Source organism: Cyrtonyx montezumae, unplaced genomic scaffold, assembly GCF_038088225.1.
Source record: "Cyrtonyx montezumae isolate F1298 unplaced genomic scaffold, pur_monq_1.0 scaffold_7, whole genome shotgun sequence".
NCBI lineage: Eukaryota > Metazoa > Chordata > Aves > Galliformes > Odontophoridae > Cyrtonyx > Cyrtonyx montezumae.
This window is the reverse complement of record NW_027072078.1, coordinates 25,300,735-25,315,038: the sequence shown is the minus strand read 5'-3', so window position 1 is coordinate 25,315,038 and position 14,304 is coordinate 25,300,735. Positions and strand designations below refer to the sequence as shown.

The following is a 14,304-nucleotide window of genomic DNA, read 5'->3' as shown; positions in this document are numbered from 1 at the left end:
CATACCGGGCTGCTGTTGGGATGAGGCACTGTCCACATCTGTTGAAGCAGGCCCTGCTTGTTCAAAGAAAGGAATGCATCGTTAACAGAGGAGAGCAAGAAGAGGCCTAGCTGTGTTACCAGTGGTTACACTGCCTGGTGAGGGTGCAGATGGGACACTGATACACCTGCAGTAGAGGCTTTGCTGTGTTGTAGAAAATGAGGCATCCTGATCCACAGCTGGTGTGCTGATGAAGATAGTTTTTGCATGCAGTTCTGGCCTTTAACTTCACAGCTGACTACAGATCAGTTCCTGCTCTTCGGGATTCAGTGCTCTTTGGGTTTGCAGGATATTTGGATAGAACTTCTATTCACCAAACAATGCTTCGTGTTTCATATTCTAAATGATACAGCCATTAGGTCATTTTGCTGAAAAATTTATCTTGGTCTTTTGCTCTGGATTAGATTTCATTGCCATTAGGTTTGGGTCAGGAGCAACTTTTCTAAAGGCACGCTCAGAACACTCCAAGATGGTCCTGATCATTACATATGGCATAAGGTCATCTGAACTGGACACAGGAATGTGTGTATTTCATAGAATCCGTAGCTCCTGATTGGAAACTTATCATTTAACATCATAAAACTTTGGACATTAAGAACTTATAAATTAATAGCCCAATGTATTGATATTATGTAAAGGGTATTATATAGTATAAGTAGAATGTGTTGTGGATGATTGTGTTCTCTTGTTCTTTGAGTGTTCTTATTGCAAGAGCCTTTCTATTAATCTGGTAGGTTAAACAGCTTCTCAGTATATTGATCAGTAAGGATGTTGATGAGTGCTGTTTGATGTGACTGCTTTTTTCTTGTTCCCTAGGGTTACGATAATACAGAGAGCAGTGTCCGTAAAGCTAGTGTATTTTGCCTGGTGGCAATTTACTCAGTAATTGGTGAAGAACTGAAACCTCATCTCGCACAACTCACGGGAAGCAAGGTATGGGAGTAATGCCTCTGGTATTCTGACAACAGCCAATGCATTCATGGTAGCTCTGGGTCAAATTCCCTGTACTCTGTTAAATCCTAATGCATTAGACTAACTGCTCCTGCCAACACCACTAAAACAACACAGATCTTGCCCAGCAGTGTGAGCATTTTGTGACCCTGCAGAAGAATTTTTGAATGGGGTTCAGGGTTTGGTTTCATGATGCATTTGATCCTGTGCAACTGCAAGCTGCTACTGAGCTGGTCATTCCCAAAGCAGCCATGCTTTCCTTAGCTCTTTTGCGTTGCCTCGTTGAGTGACAGTGCAGTGAGTTGGATCAGCTGGCTTCTCTGATAGAAAAAACAAATCTTGAAATATAAATTAACTCGTTTATAGCTCGCTCTATGGCTCAACAGTTAATCAATTCAAAAAGTTGTGAGAATTGATGGTTGGGATGGGGGGGGAGAGCGAGGCCTCTCCCTTCAGCAGCAGGTCACAATTAGGGCTGGTAGAAATGCAGGTGGAGCTTTGCACATAACAGTATTTGCAGATGTGTCCTTTTTTTGCTGGGACACCAGCAAGTTTGAATGAACTTTAGAACGCATTTCTACCAGTGCTTACATTAGAAGCAAAACTCAACTTCTGACCTGATGCTGCAGATGAAATCAGTCTTCAATTCAGTGCTGTCCTTCAGACAAGAGCTGGCATTCAGGAAGCTGTCACAAGGCTTCTCCTGTTTGAAATCATATACCTGAGATTTCTTTGCAATTCTAAGATGAATTCTGCATTGTGGTCTTTGAATGTGAGTAGCTACTTAATTGAGAGGGCTTCATCTGGACATTTTGAAGCAATAGTTTCTTTAATGGGTAGGAAGTGTGGTGTAGGCCAAAACAATCTGAGACTTAAGACGTTTGGATTTTATTTCTGAATCGAGTTGATGTGACCTTAAATTACTTTCACCTCCCATTTGCTCTGGAAAAAGAGCTATGGATGTTGAGATGTACCTCAGTTATATTTGGGCAGTTGGGAAATTCCCCTGTAAAGTGTTGTTAAGACTTTATAATCCCAGTATCCTCAGTGCCATGGACATACTCCACCACATAACTAACTGTAAACATGTGAGTAATTCTTCTGAGTTTGTGCAGGCTGCCTACGTGTTTCAAGTTAAATGCATGCATGAGTCATTACAGGATCTGGGCCTAAGGTGGTAGGGCAGAATAAGAAAACAACCCCTTGCAAAGGAAGTGCATAGTCATAACAGCTGCAATTTCACTAGATGAGCCAAGAAGTGAAGATACTTAAATGTCAGTGAAAATGAGCATCATGTAAAGAACAAAGCCCACCCCAGCTCTCCTCTCCAAGTATAGTGAGTTCAGCGTGTTTCCTAGGAGGGACCATAGCTCTTGGATTACTGCAGTGTGAGCAAATTCCGTGCCTGTCTGCAGCCCCACTGATGACCTCTGTGGGAATCCTGCTCACCTAGAGCAATTTGCGGGGCTGAGGGCTGTGAATTGACAACTGCTGAAGTTTGTTTTTTCCACGTACAGTTAAACTAAATACCATTAAGTTAAAACATCATTGGGACTGGACTTCCTCTCCTGGTTCTGCATGGTCTGAAATGCACTCAGCTTTGCTTCTGCTTTTCCTCAGAGAGCCTGATGCCAACTTGCTCTAACAGTGCTCACTGCAGAATCAGTGCTTAAGACTCGCAGTCAATTTTTGTCCATCTGTTTTTCCTGGCATCTTCTCCTAATGTTTGTTGTTTCTTTCAGATGAAGCTACTAAACTTGTACATAAAGAGGGCCCAAACTACCAACAGCAACAGCAGTTCCTCTTCAGATGTTTCAACGCACAGTTAATGGAGATATATGGACATTTGTGTAGACTTAGAAGCAATCAACGGTGCCTCTCAGAGACCTTTCTGCTACTCTTCACTGGCGCACTTCATCAGCTAAAGGAGGCCATGCAGATATTTATTGCAATCAGTATTCTAGTCCCTTAAAGCTTTTATGTAGAACCTTACTGGTATTGAATGTAAATGAAGCAAGGTCTGTGTTGCAGTCTTCGTTAAAAATGAACAACAGAAAGCCATACTTAAACATATTGTACAGCCTGCTGAAATCTTGGAAATATGTTTAGGTTAGCATTCCAAAAGAGGCAGAAAACCTGGACATGTGTAAAGGTCAAAGAAATGTTGGTTTAGTTCATGCCCAGTTTTGGTTTCTGCACGCTAGTTACTGCTCTTTCCCTGTGGCTGCAGCCGTTCTGGCTAGGATCTCCTCTCACAAGTCCTGTGGTCCTGTTTTGTACTTCCTATCGCAGCTTGCCTAATGTGCAGGGTTCTCCACGAGGAGAACTTTGCTAATGTGGCTGTGGTTCCAGCCTCTAATGCTTTAATACTGAGATATCAAGTGAGTAATGAAAAAGTAGGTTCTTTTTAAATACCTGAGTTTTTTGTACATAGTTCTTCTGACAGACCTCTGATGGCTGATCTCTCTAACCGCTCTCCAGCCAGCTGTGCTTTGTAGAGCAACTGGGCTCTTGCTACCTTTGTTGGCTGTGTAAATATTTCCCCTCTCCCAGCCCATTTGGCTCTTTCATGTGCTCGAGACTCTTCAGGTTACTTGTTACTCCCCAAAGGGAACCTCAGACGCAGTTCTGAGACTGGTGCCTGCGTTTGGACACGAGCTCAGTGGGTGTTAGATTGGGCTTGGATGCATCCTTGGGTGGGCAGTCAGAGCTGGCAGGGCTGTATGGCAGTGCTGCCTTGTGAGGCTGACTGTTTTCCCTGAAGTCTGTAGTGTCGAAGGGCTGATGTGCCACTTTGACCGCAACCCGTCGATGTTGGTGGCAAATGGCTTTATCCACACAAATCCAGTGTGCTTCGGGCAGACTGTTCATCCAAGAAGACAGAAAGGAAATCTGAAGCTGGACAAAACAACCCTGTGGAAGCTGAGGGTTGGCTGGGATAGTGCTGGTCACCTGCTGCAGTTCCTGTCTTGTGTCTGAAGAGCCTGCAGTGCTGTCTTCTGCCTTTAGAAGCTTCCTTCTTCCCAGCCAGCCCCAGGCACAGCCCTGCTGGGTGCTTTGCATTTTGGAGGGATGTGCTAGACTGTGACACAGACCAGTTAAGAGCCAAACCAGCAGCAGCAGATACCCCACAGCACAGTCCTGCTCCAAAGGGAGACACTTCTGTTGGCAGGGGCTGAGTTCCTGCTGCCTCTACCTGTGACCAGGGGGAGCAGGAGGATGCTTGTGCTGCGTTTTGGCCCTAGGCTGGATCCTGGCTGACAGACAGGCCCACCACAACCTGCCATGGATTGGAACTGGGTTTTTTCCTCCAGTGACAGTGATTGCAGAAGGGTGATGGACTTGTAGCATGTGCTCCCTGGCTGCTCTCAGTGCCTTGGTCTCTCTGCAGCCCCCTTCATTTCCCCTTTGAGGAGCTGAAGGGACACCTTGGTAGCAGATGCGGTGGCAGTATGTGAGCATTGTCAGAACTGCAGCAGGGGAGCACAGCAAGGAGGATAAAGCCTTGTGGCCTTCCCTCTCCATCAGTTCGTGCTCCTTTGGCTCAGCCCCAGCCCTGGGAAGCTGTGCTGGGAGGTGATGGTTGGTGCAGCTCCAGAGGGGCCAAGGTTTACGAGGGCTGTGCGGGGCTGGACTGCAGAGCTTTTCCAGCCTCTCTCCTGGCTGCTGTGGGAGTAGAGGTGACCTGCTCCTGAGGTCATCTGGATGAGCCCAGTCATGGGATGACTGCAGGGCTGATCCCTCATGTTCACCAGTGCTGTCACAGGAGGAAACCTGTGGTCTGGAAGTGGGATTCTTCCAGGCCCTCTCTGCTGGCTCAGAAGAGCCATCCTTGCTTGGGAGAGGATTGGCTGTGCTCCATGGTTGGTGTCTCCCTGTCCGTGGACCATTCCTTTTCAACATCTTCCAGTATGCTTGTTAGAGTTTTGGTTTTTTTGTTTTTGTTTTTTTAATTTTTTTAATCATTTGAATTATTTTAGTTTAATGTGAATTTATTTTCCATTTTGAGGAAATGTTCAGCCAACTCGTTGGCAGCAGTTAGCTGTCTTGTTTGAATTTTAGTAGTGCATTTGGGGTTTTTTTTTCCTTTTTTTTTTTTCCCTTTTTTAAATTGTTACTCTAACTGCTCACTATTTACGCCTCTCTTTCTCCCCATCTCAGTTCACCATCTTCTGTTCCAGTCCTTGGGTTCAGCAGTCAGCATAGCTGACCACACGGCGCTTAGTTCCTCCCAGCTCTGATGGAGCTCTTTGGCTTTGGGTATTTTTTGTGGTTTGTTTTTTTGTTGTTTTTTTTTTTGTTGTTTGTTTGTTTTTGAATGGCACACTGTAGCAAACCTCCAGGAATTGAATTCCTTCTCAAATGATTTTGTATTTTATAAAATCCTATTAGTATGCACTGAGAGTGAACGCACTGTAATGTCCCTGAACTGACCCTGGCGCCTGCGCTGACACTAAAGAAGGAGTTAACAGCTCGTCCTTGTGAAAATGGGTGTGAAATCTGCCATGCTCTGTGGCTGCAGAGGTGAGCACCTGTTTCTCAGATACCATTGGCACACTTGGGGCTGCAAAATAGTAGAACCAGGCCTTACTTTCGTAATCAGATTCTGTTCTGTTTGTCAACAGATGCTCATGGTGTTCCTTTCTTTCATTACGTGACTTGGTCAAGGACTGTTCATCCTTTGAGTACTCTAGAAGTATGTTATACCTGTATACAGTAGGGGGCATTCTGCTTAGGTATTTATAAAACATTGCGTATGATGTACATAGTAGGGTTGTTTAGTATGTTGAACGTGATCTTTTTTTTTCCTTTGAAGTACTCAAAGGGCTAGCTCTGAATGTCACCTCTCTGATCTCCAGCATTCTGACTTCAAACAGCTGTACAATCGTTTAGTTCTCTCCTCAGCAAGCATAAAGGTCTCTCTGGCTGCAGACCGCAGTGTCCACGCATGTTTGCAGAGAGCAATCTGCATGCAGGCAGTGCCTCACCGCACCGGTGAAGCTTGTGTTCACCCTCTCCCAGCAGTAGCCACCTACTGCAGCTGCCTTTTTTTCCTCGCTGCCCATTACGCAGGGCTTCAACTTTTCATACTTAAAAAAAAAAAAAAAAAAAAGAAGAAAAAAAGGTTTTTTGTTTTTTGTTTTATTTCTTGCCCACCATGCTTTAAGTCTGAATGGGAGAGAACTCTCAGCAGACAGCGGCTCCTGGCTGCAGCGCTGCAGAAACCTCAGATGTGGATGTTTTTCTGCCATTGGCTGCACCAGTGCTCCGTGGGCACGGGTGATATGGATCCATCTGCCCCCGGTCTGCGTACCGTAGTTCTCATGTAGTGCAGAATTATTGAGGCATGTGGCTTTCTTAAGGTACACTATGTGTGCTTGCCTGGATTACAATACGAGACTGTCTTTTTTTATTGCTTACTACTAGCTTACCAATAACCTGTATAAGTAACCTAACTCACATCTTTGTCATCCAAACCTTTTCTCCCCACCCCTTTATTTATCAAGCATAATATTACATGTTAAGGGACAGGAAAATAGACCTTTGTAGAATACAGCGGAACGATGTTGCTAACAGTGTTTGGAATGGGAATTAAAACCTCTCTGAAAAACGCCAGCTGTGAGGAATGACTTTGTTGGCACCGTGTTCATGCGCATGTATTTTTTTTTTCCCTATTTTTTCCGCTTTTGTCATGTTACATCCATATCTGTATTTATATCTTGTTTGTTTCACTTTTGAGTGTATCATGGCAATTGTACAGATGTTTTTTTGTTAACATTTACGTGATAGAATTTGCTAAAAAAAAAAAAAAAATTAAAATAAAACCTTTTGAGTTTGCCCTAGAGCAAGTGGAACTTGGGTTTGTTTTTAGGGGAGGAGCATTAACAGAGGCATGTTGTCCAGCACGTCTCTCACCCCAGCAGCCTCTCACCCCAGCAGCCTTTGCTTGTAAAGGATTTGCTCTCTGTGAACCTTTTGCTTCTGAAGGATTTGCTCTCTGTGTTGAAAACACACTGAAACTTTTGGTGAAGGGCTGCTGCTGCCTCGTGCAAACACACCTCCCATGATGTGCACAGGAACAGGAACCTGCAGCTCTGGGAGCAGGGACTTGGCACGTCATGGAGATGGAGCTCTGTCCTGATGGAGCGGCGATGGGACTGCAGTGCCAGGTACCTATGGCTCTTAGAAAGGGGAGGAACGACAGAGCGCTCTCATCTGTGTCTTGTAAAGCTCCAGCTGTGGGCTTATCTTTGCCCTAGAGCTGTGAGAAAGCTCTGAAGTCTGAGGCACTGCAAATGCGGATTGAGATGAGCAGGCTGGGCAGCTGGATGTCACTAACAAGTGCTTAAAGGGTCAATTCTTGCAAAACCCTCTGTGAGGACCGAGCTGGGCACCATCCTGCAGGTGCAGAGTGTCCATGTCCTGCACCCTGGCTTCCACTGGCTCCTTGCTTCACTTCTCAGAGGGAATTCTATGATGGAGCCATGGCTTTGTGTGAGGCAACTACAGCGAGTTAGAAGCCCAAGTGCGGAGCATCCTGTTGCAATTTCTCCAAGTGGAGCACTGGAGCAGAAGAACATAATCTCACTTGGTTTCTTGGTTCCTTTCCTTGACTCCTGTATGTGCTGAAACGTGTCCTTCAGGAGAGAGACAGCAGTGCTTCGACAAGTTGGTTCACCAGTCTTGGAGTATCTCTCCTTGCAGCTCTTGTGTCGCAAAGTCCCCTGTAGCCCTTAACCACCCGACTGCTTCACAGATGGGGGATGAGGGGTGGCTCTGATTGCTCTTGCTTGGCTCTCCTGCACTGCAAAGCTGCTGGCAGTGGGCAGGCAGCAGGCGTGTTCCTGGCACATCTTGCCCTGCCCTGTAGGCTCTGACAGCTGGTCTTCCTTCAGCCTGGCACCCTGCACCACATCCCTGCTATAGGGGAAATGCTGAGGAGCAGCTAAGCATGTCCAGACCAGGGGTCTCTTATTCATTTCCTCCAGTTAAAGAAATAAAACGTTTGGGCTTAAAGCTGCTGGGAAAGCACACCAGGAGTGAGCCCGTCTCCTTGGGCTGGGAGATCAGTACCACATGCGAGCAGCACAGGGGCAGCAGGAAGCAACTGCTCAGGAGCAGGGGGAAGGAAAAACATCACCTGGGAGCAGCCAAGGGAGCGTGAGGGCAGCAAGAACCAGAATGAGCTGACTTGGGACCAGGGGGATTATGGGGTGTAGAGAGGGGTAACGAGGAATTAATGAGGAGAGGGATGAAATTAATAACAGCTCAAAAATGGCTGAGATAATGAACTCCTCTTTAAATCCACCTTTAACAAGAAAGCCAAGGGAAAGGATTTAGATCAATTAAGAGGTAAAGAAAATCTTGTAAAAACAGCTATTGCCACAAGCAGGTGGGAGAACAGCTGGACCATCTTTCTGAGGAGAGGCAGCAGCTGGCTAAGACCTATACCTGTAGGGTCCTCAAGGGGAGTTCCCTGTGGAGAAGGTTGCATGCTTCCTGCCTGGTGCCTTGCTCCAGGCACCCTTGGGATGGTCTCTTCCAGGAGCAGTCCCCTGTCCCAGTGACCCACTTACAACCAGATCCTTCCTCTGTTCCTGGAGAAGCACAGCCCTTGGTCATTGTGGTCCTTGCTGGGGAGGGGCCCTGTCCTGTGGGATATCCTGCTGTGGGATCTCTTCTGCTTTGTCCATGCCCAACTGCAGCACAGACTGGGCCTGCTGGGTTGGTGCTTGAAGCTGGCAGGGTTACAGCAGCAGCCCAACTGTGGGGGCAGATTGTTGCTGCTGCTCTATAAATAGGAGCAGTTTTCTTAATCTTCACCCACTGCTCTCCACTTCCCACTAGTTTTTTCTTGCTTTCTCCTGCAGGGAGGTACCTGCAGCCCTGGGCAGCTGTCAGCCCTGCTGTGCCCTAAATGCAGCAGGAAAAGGTCAATTCATGGCACTTGCTGCTTGTCAGCCCTTCCACAACCCATTCTTACTTAAAATAAATAGCCAAAAACGGAGGAGGGAGCCACCTTGGTAGCATCCATGGCCCCAGCATCCCACCTTGCAGCCCTCCTGGTGCTGATTGTGCCACGGGTCAACTTCTAGAGAATGCCTCCAATTTCAGGTGCTGATCCAAACCTCTGACCTTCAAAAACTTGTTGTTCTGGGGTTTCTTTTTTTCAGTGAAAATTCACTCCTGGTACTCACTTTCCAGAGCTGCTGTACCCTCAGCCCACTGATGTAAAGCATTCTCTAAAAAATCCCTTCTGATATTTTCAGTTTCTGATATAACGTGACTCAGCTTGTTCTGGGAGCATTCAAATGGATGCTGCTGCTGTGCCAAGGTCAGGCTGTGAGCCTCTGCTCCCATCCGGGAGGCCATCTCCACCTGGCACTCTGCTGCATGCTTCCCTCAGTCCCACCAACACTTGCTGTTCACCAGCCATCATAATGCAGCCATGCTGAGTGCCCATTTCAAGCCTTAGGGATGTCTGCAAGACCTTGGCCATTTTGCAGAGCTCCCGGTTGACCTGTTCCCACCAATTTTTGTTTCAGGTCTTATACCTGTTTGCAGTGGCTTCTACTTTAGAAAACTGCAGCGTACTGGGAACATGGTGGTGGGACACTGGGAATGTTGTTTCTGTAGTATTTTGCCCAGCATATGTGTTTTCACTCGATTTCCTTTAGAATTCTGTAATCTGCATAATTTGGGCTAGCGTTAAATATTAACTGAGATTTGTACTCTGCAGCATTGCGTTGGAGCCCAGCACACAGGTAGATGTGCCCAGCTCACATCTCTCAGCCCCACTTTAGGGATGCTGAGGCACATGGCAATGTTGTTCCAAGTTCCAGCATTCCCACATGCCACCTGTGCTTGACTGGCACGTACCCAGGTACCCACCCAGTGTTGTTTCAAGCCACCCAAAACCCTTGGTTTCTTTAGTTAATGTAACCAGGGGTTGTTTGCTGATTTGAACACAGTGAAAAACCTCAGCAGAAATCAAAGCCGGTATGGAGGGGGACCGGTATGTACAGGAATGTCATTAACAACTAATCCCCTCTAATCCAAGATGGCATTATTCACGTGAGGGTGCGAAATGTAATTAGATGTAAACAGCGCTATCTCCAGAGCATGGAGTAAACATTAACCAATCCACCTTCCCAGCGCTCCTGTGGGGATGGCTCAGCTCCCAGGTTGGGCAGGTGGGGAAACTGAGGCACAAGACGGGGCCTTGGGGGGCCTCTCTTTAGGATAGGCCACATACCCCTTGCCCCATGCAGGCAAGTTGAGCTCTATCCAAAAAGACAAGTCAGCATATTGACAATTAGCTGCCACAAAGGCTAGTGGAGGCAGCACAGGGGACACCCACAGAGGACGTGGTGGAACCTGAGCCATCCTTAGGGCCTGCTTCCCTTCCCCATAGCTGAGGCCTGTGCTCAGTGCTGCCGTACACGTGGGGCCCAGCACTGCCCAGAGCCATTCAGGGGTGTTCCATCACCAAGGAGGTGGCAAGGCCTTCATGTCCCTGTGCTCCTCAGGCCCTCTGCAGCTATGCTGTGCCTGCAGGGAGATGGAGCATGTGCTCAGACGTGGTGTTCTGCCACTGGGAACTCGGCCAACGTCTTTGCCAAACGCCATCAGGATGCTCCTTTCCTTCTCTTGAGGGCCAGCTGCTCCTGGGTTCCTTCCCTCTGCCTCCAGAGCTGAGGCTGCAGAGATCCAATCATGCACTGAAAAATTCCAGAGCAGCTTCCGACCATGACGAATAGCGCATTAGCACCACTGGAAGTCTCTTGCACTATCCAGTTCTGTGTCTTTCAACATATTTTAACTTCAGCAGAGGTGGAGATGCTCAGGGAGTCAGATCTGCAGCCAGCTGGCCAGCTTGGTGCAGTCACCTTCCACAGACCCCTGAGGAGACCCTGCTAAGGTCACAGGGTGGAGTCTGCTGTAGTCTGATGGTAAGGGATCGCAGCTGCAATTGCTGCCTTCTAAATCGCTATCTAAATCACTGCTCTATATCACTACAGGTGATATAGAGCACCCCTTGGGCTGGGACTGACAATGGCACACGTGTGACTGGCCAGGAGGACTGGAGGGAAAGCTCACAGCTGTCCTGGCCATGCACATTAGAGGTGTTCCTGGTAACTCTACTTGGCAGTGATCTGAAACAGGTGTATAAACACAGGTTTGGATGGGAGTGGCTGGCTAGGAAGCACTGGGAGCAGAAGAAAGGGTACACAAGATGAGCGTGGCTTAGTGGCACGCTCATCAGCAAACTCAAGATCACAGGGCATCTACATGCAGCTTTTCAGGGTGGATCAGGCAAGGGAAGGATGGCCTTCAGCAAAGGACAACCTATTGCCAGGCTGAGACAAGCCCAAGACTGTGAACGGTGATAGATAAGGGGTGGAATGGAGCGTTGGGGCATTCGGGAAGGAGAGAAAGGACAGTGAGCTGGATCCAGTGGCCTACAGTATAAGGCAGGATGGGGAAATGAAAGAAGGCAGTTAGTGTCAGCCCCAGCCTTCCCAGAACATGTCCCAAAGCAACCACCAGCCACTTTTTTCTAGTAGGAGACTTGGTATCACTTGTGTCTTCCACTCAGGCCATCTTCAGATCTTCTGTAAACGTACTGATTTAGATTTTTTCTGAATACTACTGGCAACAATTGCCTCTTAGCTGAAGGCTCTGCAATCTCAATATGTGTGTTATGTGCTGCATTGCTCCTATGCTCTGGTACTTTCCCTAGTGCTTAGATCAGAAGTTATCTCTCTCATAAAAGTACATGTACACCAATGCTGTGACTCTGGGCAGTTGAAATTACAATCTCGTTTTAAAAATGCTTTTGGTTTAACCAGATTTGTTGTCCATAAACTCCTGTGATTCAGAGCTGATTGCTCTGCTTCTGCTGCTGCATTGTTTAAGTCCTATATCAGCTATTCCCATCTAGCTTCCTCCTTTTCCTCTTTTGTAAATATTATCATAATGTATTTTCTTCTGGAATTCCACCCAGGTTCTGTGTTACCAGTAATACAGAGCGCTCATCAGTGCATCAGTGATCTGCAAGATCAGAAAAGTGTAATCTTACTTCCTTCTAAGGGTAGAGAAGTCCAAACACGATACTGGAAGCCCAGACTTTAAGATCAATTAATTTGAGTACCTGAAGGGAAAAAAAGCACAGGTGATAAAGACAACCAAAACTGGGCACTCCAAATATGCAGAGAACATTGAAATGCAGCTACAACAACTGGATATACATCTGACTCCTTGACACTGCCAAGTATGTACTTAGGGTTTATTCTATTCATTCACGAGAAAGATGATGGCATTCTGTCACGTAATAATCTCTGTGATGGCTGCTGCTCACACCAGGTGTTCTGGACAGGTCTCCCTGCAGGCTGGGGTGAGCTCCCAGCTCAGTGCCACCGCCTCTGCTGTTTGTGCTGCAGTGAGTCCCTTCCCAGAGAGATGTTTATAAACTAACATCATGTGTCTTAACCTTGTTTTGATAAATGAAAGCAGATGTTTGGAAGGACTGATCTGATTATCTCCAGTGTTTATAGACAGTGGGATCTCAGTAGCACATTGCAGGGAGTCCAGGACACAGCACCCTAGTCTAAATAGATGTTTACAAGGTGTAGGTCTGCCTTTAGACATCTAAAGTCAGGTGAGACAAGCTTATCTTCCCATCACACCAGTACTTCTTCACAACTCTGATTATTTGCTCCACCTACGATAACCTGTCTTCAGGACTGCACGTTTCTTTTACCTGAACCTATAGTGTGCTTGAATGCACTTTGCTGTGTTCATAGAGCTATGCATCTGATGCCATATAAACAGACACAGCTCCATTTCCTGGGCAGGAACAAGTCCACAGTGTGTTTCAGTGTCAGGGGAGTCCACATCCTGCAATGAACCACCAAAATTGTTTTATGGACCAAGTAATGTCACATTTATACGAACGTATACAGAGGAGGTTGGGTAGTAACCTGTTCTCAAGGATGGGAGTAAAGAGGATGGGAGTTTGTGAGTTAGATGTCTCTTGTTTTAACCTCAATTAATTGATCATCTTTCCTTCCTTGAGCTCAACCTAAACGTTGGTTAACTGACACTCACTGATTAATGCAGAACACAGGCAAACATCCTCTGAAAGTCTAAGGCTTGCCTTTACTATGAAATAAGGGTGCGCTTGAGCTCAAATCCTACCGAAATAAGTGGTTCCTGCTTGGCACACCCTTCCTCAGTTACACCCTCAGCATGCCATGGTGGAGTTATCAGTACTGAACACTGGGCTTCTGAGCTGCTGCTGCCCCTGCCTAAATACTCTATGGGAAAAGCCAGAGTGCTGGTTCCCGGGAGGGTTTGTCAGCGAGGCTGGTTTTTTTTTCAATACAAAAACAAACAGTAAGCCTTGGTTTAGGGCAGTTCTGAGCTTGGATTGCTTGCATCATCTTATCTGAAGGTACTCGTTGTGGTTCATGCCCTCAAACTGCTATCCCACCCCGCTCCTCATGAACACCAGAAAGGAACGTCAGCAATCAGGTGATCTGTATATTAAAGTGATCTGGAATCGGTCCTGATTTATCTTAACTGATTTAGAAATAACAGTGTCTTAACCCACAAGCACGCCTGCCCCAGGTTCTGTGGGAACAAGTTAAATTTGGTGCGTCTTAGTCAAGCTCATTTCTGCTGATCTCATCAGGGTTATGGCACGGCCAAGATCCACACTGTGCCATATCACACACATGTATTCACTTCCCCCACAATGTTTGCAGAGATGAGAGCTGACACCTTGAGCAGGCTGGTATCTGGGATGTTGGAATGAGAAAGGAACACTGAGGAAGCAGATGAACTGTGAGTCGAGTTCAGGCTCTCCTCATCGTCCTTCCCTTGCAGGGACACAGGAGGTGCCACTGCTCAGACTTCAGCATCACTATGCAAACCAAGTAAGAGTCTTAAAATGAGTTTACAAAAAATAAGGGAATAACGTGTTATTAGAATAACTGTACAAACTACTGTCATTGCAAAATGGCTCTCGTGTGTGGGTACGCCAGCTGACAATAATTACAGACAGGCTACACATAGGTAATACATGAAAACCACACTTCCTTTCCCAGTTTATCTTCTTGGTTGTAAATTTGTCTCATGAATCATCTAATTAGAGTATTTCTATATGGAAAACCTCATTTAATGGAAGAGCACTTTGAAGCGAAGACCTAATACGATAATAATAAGTGATGCTCATTATTTTCTCCTATTTTGGGTTTTTATGGGTTATAGCACTTGTGAAGGACTGGTGGTTATGTGAACTGTAAGTTA

The 14,304-nt window shown here is 46.6% G+C and overlaps 1 protein-coding gene across 5 annotated transcripts in view; it reads left to right on the top strand.

Annotated features, from left to right (window-relative positions):
* CLASP1 (cytoplasmic linker associated protein 1) overlaps window positions 1-3,053 on the top strand; it is a 144,174-nt gene extending 141,121 nt beyond the window's left edge. For all 5 annotated transcript variants that reach the window (XM_065750797.1, XM_065750800.1, XM_065750798.1 and 2 more), the window contains 2 exons: window positions 856-972; window positions 2,733-3,053. In XM_065750797.1, the coding sequence (XP_065606869.1) occupies window positions 856-972; window positions 2,733-2,819 (204 nt within the window). In that variant the 3' untranslated portion in view covers window positions 2,820-3,053. The remainder of the gene's footprint in view (window positions 1-855; window positions 973-2,732) is intronic.
* Window positions 3,054-14,304: the final 11,251 nt, after the last annotated feature.